The following is a 21,376-nucleotide window of genomic DNA, read 5'->3' on the forward strand; positions in this document are numbered from 1 at the left end:
TTGAGGCATAAAATGTCTGGTTTATTAGTATTAATAAATCTAAAAAAATGGAACAAGTGGCAAAAAAAAATTAAAAGCATATTTTTTCAATAAAGTCCTACAAATGTCTTATTAAAAGCTATCCCAGAGTTCTCTGTTGCACTAAATGGCACAATGCTTTAATCCAACTGTAAGTGGGTTCACTTCGGATTTTATACATGAAGAATGAAATCAAACCATGTCCCTTCGGTGACATTCAACCTTGTATTTTTTTTAAGGTAGCATCATAAAAACAAGGCCTCAAAAATTGGGTAAAAACTCATTTCTGTACTTCTCCATGGAAATCTTTAGGAAAAGGCAAAAGATTTATGTAATCTGAAACCAGAGTATCAACCTTGTATTTTTACCAAGAATCTGTGTTAAACTTTTTCAAAATAGCATTTCAAATCACAAAGCCTGAGTGGGAAATTTTTCACTTGACTTAGGCTGAAGGTCATTGTAACTCAATAAATGGATAAACTTAGATGAGGAAAACCAATCAACTAGACACATAGGGATCCAAAGGCTCCCCAATTCCTATGCTAGGACTGTATGGTCATTCTCTTTGGACAGGCCTACTTAGGTTTTATTTTTGTACCATCTCTCTGAATGTTGGTATGTGTTTTAACAACCTGTTTCACTTTCTGCACTGGATAGTAGTGCTAAAGAGAAGAAAATGATGGGGAAAGAAAGAGTTGTAGTATGTATAGCCACAGTCAAATCCTATTTGTGGAAACCTTTATTGTGTACTTCAGTGATTCTTGAATATTCCAAAAGTCCAGTCCTACTGTCCAGCACTTAAGGAAGAAAGGTCTAATGTCACTGCATGGGGGTTGAAGTAGGTGCCAAAAGAAAAGCAGTTCCCACCACCTCCAAGGAGCAGGAGCTGTTGCTCTTCAGGAAGCAGGATGCTGGTATGATTGTGTAACATTAATGGCCATGGCACACATGTTGTGTCAATTTGATACTCAGAGCTCAACCCTGTAGTCAAATCAATTATAGTCACCCCAGGAATTGAGGAGGAATGAATCCAAACCCCACCAACCAGTAGAAGCTTCCCGTTGAGCACATGAGCTGTGTGTGAATACCTTGGAGTAATGGGGGGCTGGATGACTATTGATTCCCACAGGAATCCACAAGAAATTGGTTTTAAAAAGAGTACAGAGCTCAGTGGCTCCTCAGAAGCACCCAGACCTCCAGCAATAAGGGCTCCCCCTTGCCAGCTGCAGGCACTATGTGAATGCCGACCTTCAGGTGCTTCCCCCTTCACTGGGATACTGACCCAGGCCATTGTCCCCATATGTAGGAAATGCCAGTCACTTAGAACAGGTTCCACCACACTTCGACCCCCATACACAAACAAATACTTCTGATTCTTACAGGACACTTCTGTTGTTGAATGCCGCCAACATGACAACGTGGGATCTTCTGGGCCAGCCTTTGTTACTGTTACATTTAGGTCCCCAGTGCTATTATCCTCACTCTTACAGACACCAAGTTGTAGAATCCCCAAGGCTGGAGTTACTGGGGACAGTCTCCCTCCCAGAACCAGAACCTGAGTATCTGAAAGTCTTGTCATGGTGTGATAAAGGCGCCCATCCCACTGGGCTCCAGTCCCACAACTGCGTATTTGGTTGCCTTTCCATTCAAAGTCACAATGTCTTGACAGCAAGTGAAACTTGCTCACTCGGCAATGCCGCCCCTCTTGTTCTCCAAATCCTCCTGCACTAAGAATAATGCTTCGGCTCAAAAGGACAGAAGCGTGCCCATATCTCCTAAGGTTTGGGCCCTGGTTGTCACTGGTGACTACACTGGCAGGCAAGACTCCTGATGGAGAATCAGGATCTACTCGAGGAAACGCCTCTGAGGGTGGAAACACCAGAGTTTGGGTGAGAGCATCTCCTCTAGAAGCGGCCAAAATGAAATAGTGGGCGCACTTCAGATGCCACTCCTCAAACTCATCAAAAGGTTCAAGATTTTCCACTCGCTGGCATTCTTCTGGGGGGAGAAAGCAGCGATAGAATTTATTCATGTCCATGGCACTGCAGGCAGTCCAGCCAGCCTGAAGGAAGCGATGCTGCTGGGCCTGCACGTCGGGAAAGTGGTCCAGGCCATGAAGGGGAGAATTAAGCTGCCGAAAATGCTGCTGCATGAACTGGCCAAACGCATCGTGCGGTCTCATCTGCTCGTAGATCACGAAAAGGGCATCAGGAAAACGTTGGGCTGCCCAGGCGATGAGGGCCGCGGCCTCGTCCGGGTCGAGGTAGGTCAGCACTGCCTCTGCTAGGAGCAGAGTGGGCGCGGCTGCGTGGAGGCCCGCGGCGGCCAGGGCCTGATCCAATCGCGGGAGCTGTCGCAGGTCCAGGCCCAGGAGGCGGTAGTCCAAACTCTCAAAGCACAGCGCTGACGCGGGGTCCCCGTTCTGGAAAGGCCCAGTTAACGCGCACAGTTCCGGCGTATCTCGAATCCTTTCCGCTTTGCGCCGGGCCACGTCCGGAAAGTCTACCTCCCAGACTGCAGCCTCGGCCAGGCGGCCCTCACTTTTCAGGCGAAAATACAGAGAATCGGAGCCAGCTCCCAACGACACTATCTGTGCCCGAGGCGCGCCGGGGGCCGCGCAGGTCCGTTCCAGGAAGGCGCGCACGCAGTGCCCCACGGCGCGTGCGCGGACGTAGTAGCCGCGGTGGATGAGCGGCGCGCGGCGTGCGGTCCCTGGAACGAGCAACGCTGCAAAGGGGTCGTGCACGTACCCGTGCGTGGCCAGGGAACTCTTGCTGAGGGCGCTGCTGTCGTTAGTGCTCTGTACTGCCCCCGCCCGACGCTCGCGGCTCCGCGGGCCCATGGCCAAGAAGAGGGTGAGGAGTAGCGCTCCGTCACGGTGGTGAGCTGCTCTTTCGTTCTGTTAATACCCACTGCGGGGACTTCTGGCCGGAGATAGCTTTTCCGTGACTCCCCTTCCGCGTGTGTGCGCGTCACTTCCGTGAAGAACGCACCGCACCAATCAGAATTGAGGGTGTCGCTTGTGCTAAAATTCGACTGATTTTTTTACGGATTTTCTGCGTCTGCGTTTTTGGGGAAGGCTTACCGCTATGGCTTATTGTAGGCACGTGGACTGTGTCCGGAAGGCGCTTTTCTACAAGCCTTTACGTCGGAGGGGGAAATTTAGCTAAGTCCTCATAGCTGTCTCAACTGTTGACAAGAATCTTTAAGGGGTGAGTCTGTGAGGACTGACAACCAGACCTCCTTGGTTGGCAGGGTCAGCATTGAGTAATTTGGTAGGGGCACAGCAGGGTTAGAACCTCTGACCTTGGGGGGCAAGGAGAAGGGGTCGTTTCTCAGATGCTAACTACTAGTACTTACTAATTTATGTAATGCTTTAGTAGTTTAAAAACAGATCCCATTTAAATCTGAAAACAAGTCAGTGAGGCCTGGAGCAAAATGAAAAATTTTTTACAGAGGTTGTGATTCATCTAATAAATGTTTCCCCACAGACATATACTGTTAATTCCCCTGTATTCCCGGCTCTGTGCAAAGCTGACAATAAGTAAGCCACTCAGCCTCTGTTTCTCAGTTATAAAGTTTTTTTTTTTTTAATGTTTATTTGCTTTTGAGAGAGACAGAGGCAGAGGGTGAGCAGGGGAGGGGCAGAGAGAGGGAGACACACAGTCTGAAACAGGCGTCAGGCTCTTAGCGGCCAGCACAGAGCCTGATGCGGGGCTCGAACCCGTGGACAGTGATCATGACTTGAGCCGAGTAGGGCGCCCAACCGACTAAGCCACCTAAGCGCCCCTCTGTTCTCAGTTATAAAATTACATTCCCCTCCACTTCTGAAAGTCTCTGATTCTAGGGTGGTGTTGAATATATCCACAGAAGAGGGAATCACAGAAGAGAGGTGATTATTCTCTCTGAAATGGTCTGGGACTTGTTGGGTGTTTAAAATAACCATGGAAGGAGTGCCTGGGTGGCCCATTCGGTTGAGTGTCGGACTTAGGCTTGGGTCGTGATCTCATGGTTCATGGGTTCCAGCCCCGCTTCAGGCGGAGCCTAGAGCCTGCTTCGGATTCTGTGTCTCCCTCTCTTTCTGCCCCTCCCCTGCCTTCACTCGCTCTCTCAAAAATAAATAAACATTAAAAATTAAAAAAAAAAAAGCCATCGAGTTTCTAAGTTGGGTGTTTGGAAGTCATCACCAGTAGGAAACTGCTTCCAGAGATATTTGGGAGATTTATAATTTCTTAATTGGGATTTGGTGACTGACTGCAGGGGCTGAGGGGAGAAGGAAATCAGGATTACTGTCACTATGGTGACCTTGAAGCAGTGTGGCAGAATGATTAAGAGCAAGAGTTTAGGAGTGCAGCTGATTTGGATTTGGATACTGGGACTCAGAAGTTTGAGTCAGGATAAAGGTTCGGTCATTGAAAAGTGTCTTTCGATTTGGTGTTGAAGAGCTTCTAATGACTTTAGGGAGAGCAATTTCTGTGGAGCAGAAAGGGCAGAATTTATGTTTCAGTGAATGGTAGATAAGAAAATGGAGGCAGCCAGTCTAAATTATGCTTTCAAGGACCTTAGCTTAGAATGAAAGGAAAGACAAGGCAGTAAAGAGGGATATGGGATGAAAGAACGGTTTTGTTTGCCTGTTTCTTAGGTGGAAGCAAATAATGTACCTGCGTGTTGGTTCCCTGAGGGAAATTAGCCAGTGGAGAGAGAGGTTGGAGGAACAGAAAAGTGAGATTAACTGGTGGAGTAATGACTTGAAATAGCTAGGAGGGAATGGGATTTAGGGCACAAATTGATGCTGAGGACAGAAGAATGAATCCTTTACCTCTGACTTATGAGAGAAGAAAGTGCACAGATATAGATAAGTATAGGTGTAGGTGAAGGCAGAGAGAGAGAGATGGAATCCATACCTGATGGCTTCTGTTATCTCTCTAAAGCTGGCAGCTGGGTTGTTAGTTCAGTGTGAGGGGATTGTGGGGGGGGGGGGGTGTCGCTTCAAGTGTTTGGAATTGCCTCTGATGGGAATGGGAGCTCCCCTAAGCTTGCTGGGCTGTGGGAGCCTCATCTCTAAAATAAGAAGAGTAGGGGCGCTCAGTCGGTTAAGCGGCCCACTTAGGTTCCGGTCATGAACTCAGGTCTGTGAGTTCGAGCCCCGCGTCGGGCTCTGTGCTGACAGCTCAGAGCCTGGAGCCTGTTTCAGATTCAGTGTCTCCCTCTCTCTGACCCTCCCCTGTTCATGCTCTGTCTCTCCCTGTCTCAAAAATAAATAAACGTTAAAAAATAAATAAATAAATAAAATAAAATAAGAAGAGTAAGTGCTGCTTTCTGAGTTGTCTCAGATTTGATTGAGGGCCAAAGAGAAAAAAAAAAAAGAAAAGAAAGACTTGTGGTACTTTAAAATATGTATACAGTACTGTAGAAGTATATTGTTAGGATAAGTTAGTAAAATATATGTGATATGTTAGAAATAGTACTTTTTTGATAAAGAACAGATCAAGAAAAGTGATTCAGGAAGAAAGCGAATGCAGCCAAATTTGTGATTTGTGTACCTTACAATTGTTTTCCGGTTATTATTTTTTAATCTGTTTTTTCTCATGTAAAATGAGGATGATAATATCTCACAGATTGTTGTGAGGATTAAGTAAAATAACCCCCTAAGAAACTTAGCACAGTGTTTGGCTCATGATAAGTACTTAATAAATAGTAACAAACGTCTTTATTATTATGAGTTCCTTTTTTTTTTATTTTTTATTTTTTTGGTGTGAAAAATATTCTCTGGGAGATAGGAGACTTGGTTCTGATCTTGGTAACTTGATGAAATGTAATACAAATGTACAAAGATCTTAACTCAATGTGTTGCCTTTTGGCTACCCACTCCCATCCCAGTTTCTTCTGGCCCATGCCAAACCTAGCCCAGAAAGGTAGAATGTGACAGGGCATGGTATTGTTGACGGCAGTATCTTAGGCATGGATCAGTGAAACAAGTTTTTTATTTAAGTTTATTTTTTTTAGTAATCCCTATCCCCAATGTGGGGCTTAAATTCACAACCCCAAAATCAAGAGTTTCATGCTTCTCAGACTGAGCCAGCCAGGCACCTGAAAACAACAATATTTTAAATGTGTAAAGATGGTGCTTTTTGGTGGCTTTCAAATTTCCTCAGGTTAACATTGTAGCCAGTGGGTCAGTAAATTTACAATGAGTTAAAGCTCAATCTGGAGGGTGGCTTGAATGTAGCACAAAATAAAATCAGGGTCCTAGAGCCAATCCTAGAGGATTGACCAGTCAATAAAATCAATCCTAGAGGATTAAAAATGTATATGAAAGGCTAGCCACCTGTCAGATTATCAGCCCGCTGTGAAAAATGTCCTAAGTGCTTTTTTAGGTTGTTGTTCTGTTGTGTAAACATAAAAGTTCTTCCCTCTCACAATTCATAATAATAAAATTGTTTTGCAAGTTTTAAAAATTATTTAATTATTTTATAATTACTTAAAATTAATTTATTAACTATTTAATTTTTTAAATTATTAGTAAGTAAATTATCTAATTTGTTATTCAAATTGTTCATGTATTAAAATTATTTTAGAAAGCAATCAAGTATTACATGCTTGTTGTGAAACCTTCAAATTGAACAAAACTGTGTATGGTAAATAAAAGTGAAATTGTCTCCCTTGACGTTTGCCATTTCCAACCCACTTTCTTAAGACTTCTATGTATCCTTTCCACCCAGGTATATGTATGGTTTATCTCCCTCTCTGTTTTTATATTATTTTTGCTTCCCTTCCCTTATGTTCATCTGTTTTGTATCTTAAATTCCACTCAGGAGTGAAATAATGTGATATTTGTCTTCCTCTGACTTACTTCACTTAGCATAATACACTGTAGTTCTATCCATGTTGTTGTAAATGGCAAGATTTCATTCTTTTTGATCACCAAGTAATATTCCGTGTACACACACACACACACACACACACACACCACATCTTCTTTGTCCATCAGTCGATGGACATTTGGGCTCTTTCCATACTTTGGCTATTGTTTATTGACCATTTTAATATTGTGGTAACTTATTTAACGCCTCTCAGTATCAACTTGATTTGTAATGTGGCAAATTTATTTTGCAAGGTTATTGGGAAAATTAAAAGTAATAGTAAAAGCACTTGCTACTTATCTGGTAGGGTCTGAATGGAAACTATTCTTCTTATCAATATCATCATCATTAAGATGTGAGAACCCAGAGGGTCAGGGTGTCTATTCTGAAAATCACTAAATTTCATTTGAAATTTTAATTTATAAGCCACCTTCAGAGGTGAAGGGAAATGAAGATTTATTTATCATCTACAGTATGCTAAGCATTGTCCTAGGTGCTAGGGAGGTAAAATAAGCTATAGTCCTGTTTCTTCTGAAGTTCATAATCTGGTGAGAAAGAAAGACAGGTAAGTCAGTGATTGAGATACAATGTGACAAAGTGCTGATTTAAAGGTAGTCAATGGATTATATGGGACAGTAGTAGAGGGAAAGTAGATTACTTTATTAATCCTTAGAGCTACTCTGCATTTGTATCCCATTTTTACAAATAAGAAAACTGAAACTAAGTAATGAAGGCCATACAGCTACTAGATGGCAGAACTATGAGAATTAATCTAGGTACATGTGACTCCAGTTCCTCTGCTCTTCCTTTTATTTTATGTTATGTTATGTTATTTTTGAGAGAGAGACAGCATGAGTGAGGGAGTGGCAAGGAGAGAGAGAGAGAGAAAGAGGAGGAGGGAGAGAAAGAGAATGAATGAGAATATCCCAAGTAGGCTCCTCACTGTCAGCACAGAGCCCAATGCAGGGCTCAAACTCAGGAAACCATGAGATCATGACCTGAGCTGAAACCAAGAGTTGGATGCTTAACCAACTGAGCCACCCAGGTGCCCCTCTTCCTTTATATTTTTTAAGCAGCTCAAAAACATAAACTTTTACCCAAATTAGGCTTTATAAATTTCTACTTTTAGAAGTAGTTTCATAGAAAGTTCTAATAGGTAAGGAATACTCAATACCTTACTAAATTCCTTTATTTTTTTATTTTTTTATTTTGAGAGAGAGAGCAAGCAGGAGAGGGGCAGAGAGAAGGAGAGAGAATCCCAGGCAGGCTCTGCACCATCAGCGTGGAGCCCAAACCCATGAACTGTGAGATCATGACCCAAACCAAAATCAAGAGTCTGACGCCTAACCGAGTGAGCCACCCAGGCACCCCACCTTAGTAAATTTCAGATTTTAATTCACCTCTACCAGTTTGAGGCATTTTCTTATTTCTAGTTCAGATTGTTAGTTTGCTTAAATTAGCATTGAAGGGGTTTTCATTTTTTTAAAAAAATTTTTTTAATGTTTATTTCATTTTTGAGAGAGAGAGAGAGAAGCAGAGCACAAGCAAGGGAGGGGCAGAGAGAGAGAGAGAGAGAGACAGAATTTGAAGCAGGCTCCAGGCTCTGAGCTGTCAGCACAGAGCCTGATGTGGAGCTCAGACCCACCAACTGCAAGATCATGACCTGAGCTGAAGTTGGACACTTAACTGACTGAGCCACCCACGCGCCCTGGGGTTTTCATCTTTTAAGGAATAAAGTGGCAAAATTCTGTTTCTTTGCTTTTCTGTCAACACTTGAAAATGTTCACATTTGTTTACATAGGTGAAGCTGAGCCCAGAGCTACATATACAGTTTATCTTATCAAAATGTGTGGACATAAAACAATCTGAAGGAATTCAAGACCACAGAACTTACTGACAAAAGTACATGGTACTGTTTATAACAAGAACGAGAGTATTTGGAGAAAGATCTTTTTCTACTACGTCATGATGGAAGCAGAAGAACACCAGCAACCATGGAAGACAGCTTTTTATTCAGAATTACCTAAAGTGGTGAGAATTCAGCCACACATTTCTGGAGTGGTTACTAATTATACGGACATCTGTGTTGTTGTTGTTGTTGTTGTTGTTGTTGTTGTTGTTGTTGTTTTCACAAAGAGAAGTAAATTTTATAGGTAGAATTTAAACTTTGTAAACTATAAGAGTCATGTAGCTACATCTGGTAGGTAGTTTACCTGGTACAGAATACAAACATCAAGTACCTGGTATGATGCTATGAATCTAGTTGATACTTGAGAAGTTTTTACTGATTGTATTCTCTTGTTTTTAGGAACTTCATGCCCACTTGAATGGATCCATTAGTTCTAATACCATGAAGAAATTGATAGCCAAGAAGCCAGATCTTAAAATCCACGATCAGATGACTATGATTGACAAGGGAAAGAAAAGAACTTTAGAAGAGTGAGTTTGGGGAGGTTGTGGACATACTTCTTTTTTTTCTCTTTTATTGTTTTGAGATTGTAAATAGTATGTAAGAATCCAGATTTTTGTAGTTTAGAAATGTGTAGTCATTTGGTATGGAGGGTATAACTTGACATACAGCATTTTTTTCCAGCTGTCAGGCTGTTGACAGTATTTTTAGTGATTTAGGTTGTTTGTAAAGTTGTACTATATTGAAATATTCTTTCTTTCTGTTTTTAAAGCTTATTTATTTTGAGAGAGAGAGAGCGGGGGAGGAGCTGAGAGAGACAGAGACAGAGAATCCCAAGCAGGCTCCACATGATGGGGGGCTCAGTCTCATGAACATGAGATCATAACCTGAGCCGAAATCAAGAGTCAGACACTTAATTGAGCCACTCAGGTGCCCCTGGAATATTCTTTAGACTTAAAAATATAGGCTTATTGACTTGTCTGTTTGCTGTTATCAGCAGAGGGTAGGAGGTGTGGCAAAGGGAAGCTACTGTTGCCCGCTTAAAAATAATATTTTATTTTTAGTCATTTGATTATCCTTCCAGATCAGTATAATTTTTGAAAAACTTAGTCTGTAATTCTTTATAGATGTATAATTAGTATTAGCCTAAAATATATTAATTCAACGTAATGGGTTTGTCTTGAGTGACAAGTTTTTGATGACTAGAGTATGTTAAAACTTTTCATGTTGCAGATGTTTCCAGATGTTTCAAATTATTCACCAGCTTACTACTAGCCCTGAAGATATTCTAATGGTGAGAAATGAAGCAATTTTTAGAGTGGTTTAAAAACTATTAAGTAATTTGTGCACTTCTGGTGTTACACATGACCTTCTGCTTTGATCAAGAATCAAATGAGAAATGCTTTCTGCTTTTTTATGGCAACTGTTTTCAAAACCAACATCTGACATTTGCCGAGAACTAATATCAAAAGACTACATTCATTGAGAAAGATAAAAGAACCAAGATCATCATTTTCTGTTACATACAGGATAAAATGGAGGATAAGATCCTGTCCTGTTTTCCATATATTACTTACCATATGAAATATTTGACCATATCTGGCCATTTTCTTGATAAGGGTTTATCTGTATTGCTTGAGATACTTTTAACTGCCTAGGTGCACAGTATAGACAGTAAAGTTCAAGAAGTACTTAGAGATTGAATAACTGATTAATCCCTAGGGAAAGTGTGCCTTCCCTCTGAGGATGAAGGACTAGAGGACACCATTGTGTTCTCTTATCTGAAGCTCTGTGATATTAGAGCCTGATACAGAAGACTGGCTTTTGTATCATTGTCTGACCAGGATGGCATTTTAAAATGTACTCTTTGTAAATGGAGAAAAGTAAATCCTACCAGTGTTATTAACCATTAGAAAAAAAATTGCAGATTAAGAAGTATAACCTGTGTTTTTGGAGAACTAACTTCTGACTGGTCAAGAAAGAATTTTCCTCAGCTGAGACTGCTTCTCATGATAACTATAAGTAATCATCTTTTGAAGGAGAGTTAACTCTAAAAGTTTAGCTCAACAGAAGTTGATTGAGTGTCCGCAATGTTCTAGGCACTCTGCGAAAGACTGGGGGGTATGAAGATAGATGGACATGGTTCCTGCCCGTGAGGAATTTATATTTAGGTTGGAGAGACAGACCCATAAGTAGATAAATCCAATATAATGAGGTAAGCTGTGTGTTAGAGATATACACAGGGATTTATAGGAACCCAAAGGAGCATTGTCTGATCAGCCACTCAATAGCATTGAATACTGCTAGGAATGTTTCACTTTCTGTTGTTGATTGTAACAGAGCAAAACTCATGAAATTTTGGATTTGAAGAGCTTAATATTCTGGCTATAATAATCCCATGCTCATTATTTAATTCCTTTCAAAGTTGTTAAAAAGCTTTATTAAAATGAGATAAGGCCAAAGGATACAAAAATACAGATTTGAAGGGGTACATGCACCCCAGTGTTTTTGGCAACTTTATCAACAATAGCCAAACTATAGAAAGAGCCCAAATGTCCATCGGCTGATGAATGGATTAAAGAAGATATGGTATATATACACAATGGAATATTTCACAGCCATCAAAAAAAAAAAATGAAATCTTGCCATTTGCAACAATGTGGATGGAGGTAGAGAATATTATGCTAAGCGAAATAAGAGAAAAACAAATACCATATGATTTCATTCATGTGTGCAAATTAAGAGACAAAACAGGTGAACATATGGAGGGAAAAAGGAAAAAAAAGAGAGAGGGAAACTAACCTTAACTTTTAGAAATAGAGAAGAAACTGAGGATTGATGAAGGGAGGGAGGTGGGGGGTGGGTTAGGTGGGGAATGGGTACTAAGGAGTGCACTTGTTATGATGAGCACTGGGTGTTGTATGTAAGTGATAAATCACTGAATTCTCCTGAAACCAATATTGCACTGTATGGTAACTAGAATTTAAATAAAATTAGAAAAGAAAAAAAAAGCAAGGTGAGGAATTAAGATTCTGTGATTTGACTTAGTGGTACTAGAGTGAATAACTTTAGGTGGTTCTGAAGGAGGACACTGAGAGTGAAATTAGTAACATTTACATATAATAAATGAACACTGTAAGGGAGTATGTGGAGAGATTGTTTGTAAATGTGGGATCAAGTGTGTGGGATCACTTAACAGTCCAGGCAAGGTAACCTGGGTGTAATCTCAAAGAGAAAAAGGATTGGAACATGATTGATGTGCCAGACACCACATCCAAGACTACTTTCTGAGGTAGGTATTTTTACTGTTCCCTTTTTGCAGGTGGAAAAAAAACAAAAAAAAAACCCTGAGGCTTAAGTAGGTTAAAGGTAACTTGTTCAAGGTCACTCACAGAATAAGTGGAGGAATTGACTGTCTGGTTCCAGAGCCTATGTTCTTTTTTTTTTTTTTTTTTTAAATGTTTTAATGTTTATTTATTTTTGAGAGAGAGAGAGAGAGAGAGAGAGAGACAGGGCATCAGCGGGAGAGGGGCAGAGAGAGAGGGAGACACAGAACTCTAAGGGGGCTCCAGGCTCCGCACTGTCAGTACAGAGCCCAACGCGGGGCTCGAACTCACAAACTGAGATCAGGACCTGAGCTAAAGTCAGATGCTTAACCGACTAAGCCGCCCAGGCGCACCTAGAACCCATATTCTTTCTCATTCAAGAGATGCAGTCTTACACCATCCTTAGAGTAAGCAGAAACTTAACTGCATTGTGTCCTATCTGAAGAAGGAGCTTGAAAAAGAGTTGTCTTCAGTACCTGTTGCTGCATGGAGCAGAAAGGGCTGAATCTGGCAGACACAGTTGTGGACTCCAGGGAAGTACTATTAAACATGAGTAGGGATGATTCCACAGGCCTCAACATGGCCTAGATAAATCATTTCATTGCTCTCATTCCGTGCTTGTCAGTGTCCTTCTGTTTTAGTTAGTTTCACAGGTACCTCAAGAAACCAAGAAAGAGTACTTGGATAGTAGATGTGGTCTCATCAGTCAGTGAGGACCACCACTTCATACCCTCACCTCCACCCTCATTGTCAATGCATACATTAGCAAGTAGGCTTCTGCATTAGCTACATGTGAGCTGGGATAGAGTGGGTTGGCCTCTGTGGGTCTGTTCGGTTCTGGAGCCACTGACAAGATGCAAGATCCTTGGTCTGTGTAGATGAGGCCCACATTCTGGTAGTGGCATTGGCAGCAACATGGAGTTTTGGGGGCAGCAGTGCCATGGGGTCCAGTACCTGTGATGATCATACAGAAGCTACAGGGTCATGCTTAGTGGTGGAAGAAACAATGGTATCTTGCTTGGTCTAGGAGTGTCACATGATTTTGAATGCTTTTTGAGGCTGATTTTCCAGACATGCTGAATCTGAGCCTTGTATATTTATATTATAATAAATTCCTTTTTGGCTTTAAATACACACGCGCAAAACCAGATGAAGCCCAGACCTTGGATCACAGTGAATCTACCAAAGTAGTGCCACCTTGTTAGGCGCTGTCTACATAATCAGCCAACCTTTATTCCTTTGCCAGGACACTGCCCTTGCATGCCTATGTGCTTGTAGTTGAAGCGGGTTGAGATTAGGCTACCAATAGCAAGGACTAACTAGAGCTGGTTGTCACAGTATTTCCAACCTGGTCCTTTTTTCTTCTAGATTTGGTATTTTTAGGATTGATGGCAGAGAAGGAAAAAATGCGTTTATCCTTTTGATATCATTTGCCCTGGTCATTTAACCATTTTTGGATTGTTGAAATTTGTGCTAACGTGGATACCATTTTACTCATATTTATCACCCATTTTCTTTGCCAAAGAGGAATTTGGCTTAGTACTTTTGGGGCAAATTTAACCCTGCCTGAAGAAATTCTTGAAAAGTACAACTTATTCCTAAATAACTTGAATAAGAACATTAAGCCATGGCTTTAAATGGTGAGTCAGTAATACCTAATCGTTTTAGCCACTTCTTTCTTTTTTTAATGTTTATTTTTGAGAGAGAGAAAGAGAGCGCAAACAGGGAAGGGGAAGAGAGAGAGAGGGAGACACAGAATCTGAAGTAGGCTCCAGGCTCTGAGCTGTCAGCACAGAGCCTGACACAGAGCTCTAACTCATGAACCACGAGATCATGACCTGAGCCAAAGTTGGATGCTCAACTGACTGAGCCACCCAGGTGCCCTGCCATTTATTTACATATGTACCTCCCTAGTACTATGCACTCATAGGTAGTTTTAGTTTTGCCTCATTTCTCTGTTTTATCAACTGCTGTTGTGAACACTAGGAAATGGAGAAATGCTAAAGAGAAAAGAGCAGAAAGATGTGCATGATGTGTATATTTGGATTTAATGTGAGAATGAGTGCTGTGAGGGGAGCTGTTGGAAGTGTTACAGTTCGGTCAGTCTCCCGCAAGGGTATGACAAAGCAGGTCATCTTGACTGCATGAGAGACTTCCAACATTTTTTGCAAATCAAGTTTAATGCATGTGATAAAGCTGTAGCATGTGTTGGGACATTACACCAACGTTTTTATTGGGACCCTTACACTAACGTTATCAATATTGTGTCCATTGCCTTAATTATCAGGTCACAAAAGATGTCATTAAAGAATTTGCAAATGATGGTGTCAAGTACCTGGAACTAAGGAGCACACCCAGAAGAGAAGATGCTACAGGTAGAATTTAATTACTTCTTGGCAAATGTACTTTTTTTTTCCTGCATGCTTTGATGATTTAAGTGTTTGTAAGTTTGGGAATATGAAGCATTTACTTTTACACTGTTAAGGAGTTAACAGTCCAAATCTTATGATGTACATTATTAATGAGTGAGGTATTAAGTTAAAATCAGATCAGGGATTATCTGTTTAAGGGAAATAAGAAAACCTGCAAAAAATTGGTTTGTTCTTATTTGTTTTTCTCACTCTGAGAAAAGGATACTTGCTTCTTATAGTTACATTGTTTTAAAGAGAGGCTAATTCTCAGTCCTTGCATCGAGGGCACTTGAGACAGTGCCACTTGAGTCGATGCAGACTCATGTTTTATGACGGTCCCAGAAATGAAGATTTTTCAGTCACTTCTCGGACACTGATAGGCCAGGAGCCAGCAGCAATAAGGTGGTAAAACCTCTTTTCATGGAGATGAGTGGATGTGAATGTGGTGTGGTCTGAATTCCCTGGGACCCTCTTTTCATAAGGACAACATTGAGAGATATTATGTAGTGTCATTGGGTCCCTCGTAATATGTTGTGTGTGACCTGAAAAGGCCCTGTCAGGTCATCTTGTGCCCTGACATGTGTAGCCCGATCACTCAGAGGGTAAACATTTTAAAACTACATAATGTAAATATTGAGGTGCGACAAGCAGAAAATTCTTACCTTGCATTTTTAAATTGCAGTCTCAGTTCCAAGTTATGCTGGTGAGGATAGTGGAAGGGAAGGAGAGAAGAAACCTGCCACTTATAAGAGCTAGTTTGCTCTTTGAATGGAGATTCAAAACGGGATGTTAGCCTAAAATACAATAGTGGGGAATGGGTAAATAAGGGTTAATGGAATATTAGACAACCATTAAAAATATTTGCAAGGATACTTTAAAGACTTGGGGCTAAGCTCAGAATAGTATTAAACAACTGAACTGGATACACATATACCTAGTAGCATCTCATCTATTAAAAAAAAACATGTATGTATACTTAGAAAAACAAAGACAGTGGTTATCTCTGAGTGGTGGGATTACAGGTTAACTCTTACTTTTTTTCTTTATAATTTTCTGTGCTTTATTAGAGATTTTCCGGGGTGTCTGTGTGGCTCAGTCAGTTGGGCGTCTGACTCGATATTTCCCCAGGCCATGATCTCAGATCTCAGGGTCGTAAGAACGAGCCCCTCATTGAGCCCTGCAGTGGGCTCTGCACTGACAACATGGAGCCTACTTGGGAGTCTCTCTGTCCCTCTCTCTGCCCCTCTCAACAATAAATAAACTTAAAAAAATTTATTAGTGGGGCGCCTGGGTGGCTCAGTCGGTTAAGCGTCCGACTTCAGCTCAGGTCACGATCTCGCGGTCCTCGAGTTCGAGCCCCGCGTCGGGCTCTGGGCTGATGGCTCAGAGCCTGGAGCCTGCATCCGATTCTGTGTTTCCCTCTCTCTCTGCCCCTCCCCCATTCATGCTGTGTCTCTCTCTGTCTCAAAAATAAATAAACGTTAAAAAAAAATTAAAAAAAATTTATTAGAGATTTTTCATCAAAAATAAGTATTTTATGATTGGGGTATGAGAGTATTTTAGAGGAAGTTGTTCTGGAGAGTGTTCTTTCAGAGCCCCTCAGAAGAGGAGGGCTTTTGCACCCAAAACTGGAAGAACTGCTCTAGTGCCTAGACTGGAAACATCGAGCCTGACCAGGATTGAGGTGAGAGCCCAAGAGGGGATTTTTTTCTGGACCAGCAGGAAAACATTCTGCTAATAGAGAAAAATGGTTTTGTTATTTTAAGGACAGGCCTTTAGAAAGGGCTTGTTCTTGTGTTTGTAGAACAACACTTCAAATTTTCATAGCAATTTGTGAGAGTAGTTGTTTGTTTATTTAAAAAAAAATTTTTTTTTAATTTTTAAGAGAGAGAGAAAGTAGGGGAGGGGCAGAGAGAGAGAGAACCCCAAGCAGGCTCCACACCAACAGTGCTGAGCTTGATGCTGGACTCACACCCATGAAACTGTGAGATCATGACCTGAGCTGAAACCAAGAGGTGGATGCTTAACTGACTGAGCCACCCAGGTGCCCCTGTTTAAATTTTTTTTAAGTAGCTCCATGCCCAGCATGGGGCTTGAACTCATGACCCTCAGATCAAGAGTCTCATGCTCTACCCACTAAGCCAGCCAAGTGCCTCTGTGAGAGTAGTTTTATGTCTGTTGAATCTAAGAAAATTTTTATTTATTTTATTTTAGCATTTATTTATTTTTATTCTAAGAAAATTTTTAAAGGGCTTTATTTTGTATGTCTTTTTTTTTTTTCATTTCAGTTTTTTTAGTACTTCATTTAAAAAATTTTTATTAAGAGTCGTCGGCTGGGCGGCTCAGTCGGTTAAGCATCCAACTCCTGGTTTCCGCTCGGGTCATGATCTCACGGTGTGTGGGTTTGAGCCCTGCATCAGGCTCTACACTGGCAGTGCAGAGGCTACTTGGGATTCTCTGTTTCCCTCTCTCTTTCCCCCTCCCCTACTCTGGCTCTCTCTCTCTCTCTCAAAATAAATAAACATTTAAAAAGCATAATTAGGGGCGCCTGGGTGGCGCAGTCGGTTAAGCGTCCGACTTCAGCCAGGTCATGATCTCGCGGTCCGTGAGTTCGAGCCCCGCGTCGGGTTCTGGGCTGATGGCTCAGAGCCTGGAGCCTGTTTCCGATTCTGTGTCTCCCTCTCTCTCTGCCCCTCGCCCGTTCATGCTCTGTCTCTCTCTGTCCCAAAAATAAACGTTGAAAAAAAAAATTTTTAAAAAGCATAATTAGTTTTTACAAAAAAAAGTACCTGTAAGGGCCATGTTTTAACTCATCTTTAATCATACCCTGTCACAACATAAAGTAAAAAAGTAATTATTCTTAGAGGGATGCTAATGTTGAAGGATGAAATAGTTGATGATCTCTTTACAAATATTTTCTTTATGTCCTCTCCAGGAATGACTAAAAAGACTTATGTGGAATCTGTACTTGAGGGTATTAAACAGTCCAAACAAGAAAACATAGACATTGATGTTAGGTAAGCAGCACTGTACCTTAGTGATCACTGTTTTAAAAACTAGAATGTGAAAATGTTGTTATTTTGATCATGAGTGTAACAGATTTTTATATATCAAACGGTAACTGATTTTACCTTAGAAAAAAAGAGTCAAGAACTCTATTGCTCAAAGTTGAGAATGCAACTCTAATTTATTCATGTGGCAGTAAAATTCTGAGTACTATTGCTCTAGAGAAGTATGGCTTCCTATTGCCTCCACTAAAATCAGAATTCTTATTGTGGCCAATAAGGTCCCATGTGATCCGGTTGCCTCTCTTCAACAGCCTTATCAGGACCACTGGTTATTACATGCTGGTTTGCTGTCTGTTCCTCAGATAGGCCAAGACTATCCCACCTCAACACCTTTGTACTAGAACACACTTCTGCCATATCCTTGCATGGCTGGCTTTTCATTATTCACTTCTCCTTTTGGTTGTCACTTGCTCAGAGGGGTCTTCCTTGACCACATTATCTAAAGTGCCCCCCAAATCCTCTAGTAACCCCATTTATTTCCTTTCTGGCATTCTTCTTAACAGGATCAGAAATTATCTTGTTTTATTTGTATATGTGCTGCTGAAGCAAGCACTGTCTTATTTTATTTGTACATATATACCCACTAGAGTGTAAATTCACGAAGCTAGGAATCTTTTCTTTTGATTCTCCACTACCCCTCTAGTACTTAGAACAGAGGTAACATAATCAGGGCTCAATAAATCCTTGAAGGAAGAAAGCTACCTGTATAGTTTCTGGCTACAAAATCTCTCCAAATTAACCTTAACTAGGCTAACACCATCCCCTCCCCTCCAAAAAAAGCAGGTAAAAGACAAGAGAATTCAGAAAAGAAGACTTACAAATGGCCAGTAAATGTATAGGGAACTGTTTAATCTCACTAATCAGACAGTTTTAAAAAGAAATATTACAATGCCATTTCAGTAGGCCCTCCCCAAAAAGGGTAATAACCAATTGTGAACTTACACACTGCTAGTGAGCATATGTAGTAAATAAAACTTTTTTAAAGAGCAATATGTATTCAGATGTATAAAAATCTTTCCCTCTGATCCAGTATCCCACTTCTAGAGATGTTTTCCTAAGGAAATAAATTGATTTATATGTAAGATTCTTTATTATAGTGTTATTTATAACAAAAAGTGGAAAAAATCCTTAAACATTCAGCAATCAGAAGACAGTTATATTTTGTTATGTTCATATGATTTATGTTGTTTTCTAACATTATTTAATGGCAGGAGAAATCGTTAAGTTAAAAAAAAAAGACTGCAGTTTATATATAGTTGACCCAAATTTTGTAAATAAATAAATGCTGGAGGAATTTATTTTTGTATGTGTGTAAAAAATTGATAAATCAATAAATGCTGGAGGAAAATTATGCAATATTAACAGGGGTTCTTTGGGTGTTAGATGCCAGCTAACATACAAAGAATGCATTTGTATCAGCTTTTGAATATGTGTTAGAATTAGAATATTACTATTTTTGTAACACTTAATGAAATAATGGATCTAAGCCTCCTGATGAAGGAACATGCCACCACCTATGAAATACTCTTGCCAAAAAATTGAATCTGATCAAGCCTGTAGACTAGATTTAATTTTCAATTTATAGGAAATATAAGAGACAGGAGAACAGGTTAGCAACACAGGAATTCATTCATCAAAATACATATTGTGGGAAGCTTTATAGGACAAAGCACCTGGTTTCTTCAACAAATAAATTCAAAAAAAGAGGTGGTGTGGGGGGTATGGAGAAGGGGTAAGGTGGGGCGTGAAGGGAGTGCCTCTAGATTAAAAGAGTCTTGGGATACATTGACCAACATAATACTTGGACTTTTGTTGAATTCTGAATCAAAAAAACTGAAAAACAAATACACGAACAACAGCAACAACAAAAACATGAGACATTTAGAAATATGAATACTAACTAGGTGTTTGGTGCTATTTAGGAATTTATGTCTCTTGCCTTCTGGCAAAGTAAGCTGTCCTGTCAGTCAGGCTATACCTTTCCTAGTAACTAACTTTAACATGTAGCCTGCTATACCTCCCTGGCTATACTCAGAGTTGTCTTTTTTATGTGTACCATATTTGTTTTCAACTTTTTTTCTTATATTAAAGGTATTTGATAGCAATCGACAGAAGAGGTGGCCCTTCAGTGGCCAAGGAGACTGTTAAACTTGCTGAAGAATTCTGGCTCTCTAATGAGGATACAGTTCTTGGCCTTGACCTCAGTGGAGACCCTACTGTAAGCTACTTTTCCTAAATACATTTTATTTCTGGAAGGTAGAATCAGTTTGTGGGGTAAGGATTAGCTTGGAGCATCCTGCATTTTCCAGAGGTCCAGCTGACTCTCAGTGTGGATGAAGACCTATTCTGCCCTGGATGACCATAATGTCTGTAGCAATTGTTCTCAACGAGGACTCTGGGAAAGAATTAGGCCTCTAAAACAGAAAAAAGAAAATGATTAGCATGGCAATATGATTATTTTCTCCATTCTTCTAAAGATGCTACCCAGTATCTTTCTATATGCATAGGAGAGAAGTTAATTTATTACATACAATGCATATTTAATGCTTAATTAATACTTCATTATGACTAGGGCTTAATTATCTCATAGAACCCCCAGTTGAGAGAGGCTGGCCTACAGCTTCTTGAATGTCAGATTCAAGAACAGTGTCTAACCTGTGGCACTATTGACATTCTGGGCCAAATAATTCTTTGTCCTGGGAGGATGTCTGTGTATTGCAGGGTGTTTAGTAGCATCCCTGGTCTCTCTATCCACTAGATACCAGAAGCACCTTCCTAGTTGTGACAACCAGAAATGTTTCTAGATATTGCCAAATGTCCCCTGTGGTGGCAGAATTGCCTCTAACTAAAAACCATTGAATTTAGGGAGTCCCAGGAAACTGGTTCTTATGGCTTTGTCTAAACCTGGATTATTCTGCTCTTGTTTCATTCATCTATTTGGTAGAAGCTTTCTTTGCTCTAATCATCCAGGTTTCTGAATCAGGTGAGTTCTCCTCCTTAGTGCTAGATATCTAGATTTCCTTTCAGAAATAAAATTTGGTGACCTCCATACCTAGCTTGGCTGACTGACCTCGGGTTCACGAGACTTAACATTCTTGAGGGCAGGGATTGTGTCTTTGCCAGCTTTGTATTCCCTAAGGTGTCTAGCACATTATAGGTGCTTTATAAATGAAATTTTCAAATGAATCAATCTGCCATTTTTTCTTGCCATTATTTTTATTCCTTTGTTTACTGAGACAGAGTACCCAATTCTTTAGTTTGCCTAAAATGTTAATGCATCTTTGTTTTAACTTTTATCTTCAAGGTAGGACAAGCAAAAGACTTCTTGGAACCTCTTTTAGAAGCTAAAAAAGCAGGTCTGAAGTTGGCATTGCATCTTTCAGAGGTAAATAATATTGTAAAATTAGGCTGAGAAGGTAGATTACAATGAAAATAATAATCATTTGTAAATGGGTAAAAGTAAACCTGCCTTGGAAAAACATTTTTTTAGAGGAGGAACATAGAAATGTTTTAAAATGTAAATTATAATGGTAAAGGCATGACTTTCTTTAGTCCCTCATGTTACTGTTTTTATGTCTTTGTGGTTCCTGGGGGTGGCTGTTGACTTGCATTACAGCTGTGTTATTAAAGCAGCTTAATGACGTCTTACTAGAGAAAAATGCATAAATTTTCATCATCAGGCTTGTCATTGGCCAGCTGACACTGAGAAAAGCACCAGTTCATCTCACTTGTCTTTGTAGGATAAGGGACCTGAATGTATGACATACACTAGTAAGAAAGA

General features: G+C 40.4%; 2 protein-coding genes and 1 pseudogene across 3 annotated transcripts in view; 1 reads left to right on the forward strand and 2 right to left on the reverse strand.

Annotated features, from left to right (window-relative positions):
* On the reverse strand, positions 1-2,860 carry LCMT2 (leucine carboxyl methyltransferase 2). The gene has a single exon (XM_025919985.2). It carries the CDS (start codon positions 2,858-2,860, stop codon positions 803-805), a length of 2,058 nt encoding a protein of 685 aa, XP_025775770.1. The 3' UTR covers positions 1-802.
* Positions 261-369, reverse strand: LOC112856521 (U5 spliceosomal RNA; annotated as a pseudogene).
* The window catches only part of MAPDA (N6-Methyl-AMP deaminase), a 25,463-nt gene continuing 6,850 nt past the window's right edge, over positions 2,764-21,376 (forward strand). The window contains exons 1-8 of one of the 2 annotated variants that reach the window (XM_086710514.1): positions 2,764-2,899; positions 8,683-8,912; positions 9,190-9,320; positions 10,024-10,084; positions 14,404-14,491; positions 17,463-17,544; positions 19,687-19,813; positions 20,900-20,980. In XM_086710514.1, the coding sequence (XP_086566640.1) occupies positions 8,847-8,912; positions 9,190-9,320; positions 10,024-10,084; positions 14,404-14,491; positions 17,463-17,544; positions 19,687-19,813; positions 20,900-20,980 (636 nt within the window). In that variant the 5' untranslated portion in view covers positions 2,764-2,899; positions 8,683-8,846. Of the gene's footprint in view, positions 2,900-3,015; positions 3,231-8,682; positions 8,913-9,189; positions 9,321-10,023; positions 10,085-14,403; positions 14,492-17,462; positions 17,545-19,686; positions 19,814-20,899; positions 20,981-21,376 lie in introns of those variants that run through there. The other variant, XM_025919692.2, reaches the window with a different exon arrangement.

Source organism: Puma concolor, chromosome B3 (genome assembly GCF_028749965.1).
Source record: "Puma concolor isolate L17-30 chromosome B3, mPumCon1.1.hap2, whole genome shotgun sequence".
Classification (NCBI taxonomy): domain Eukaryota; kingdom Metazoa; phylum Chordata; class Mammalia; order Carnivora; family Felidae; genus Puma; species Puma concolor.

Excerpts from the sequence above, each read along its gene's own strand:
- LCMT2 (XM_025919985.2), bottom strand. The coding sequence starts at position 2,860 with ATGGGCCCGCGGAGCCGCGAGCGTCGGGCGGGGGCAGTACAGAGCACT.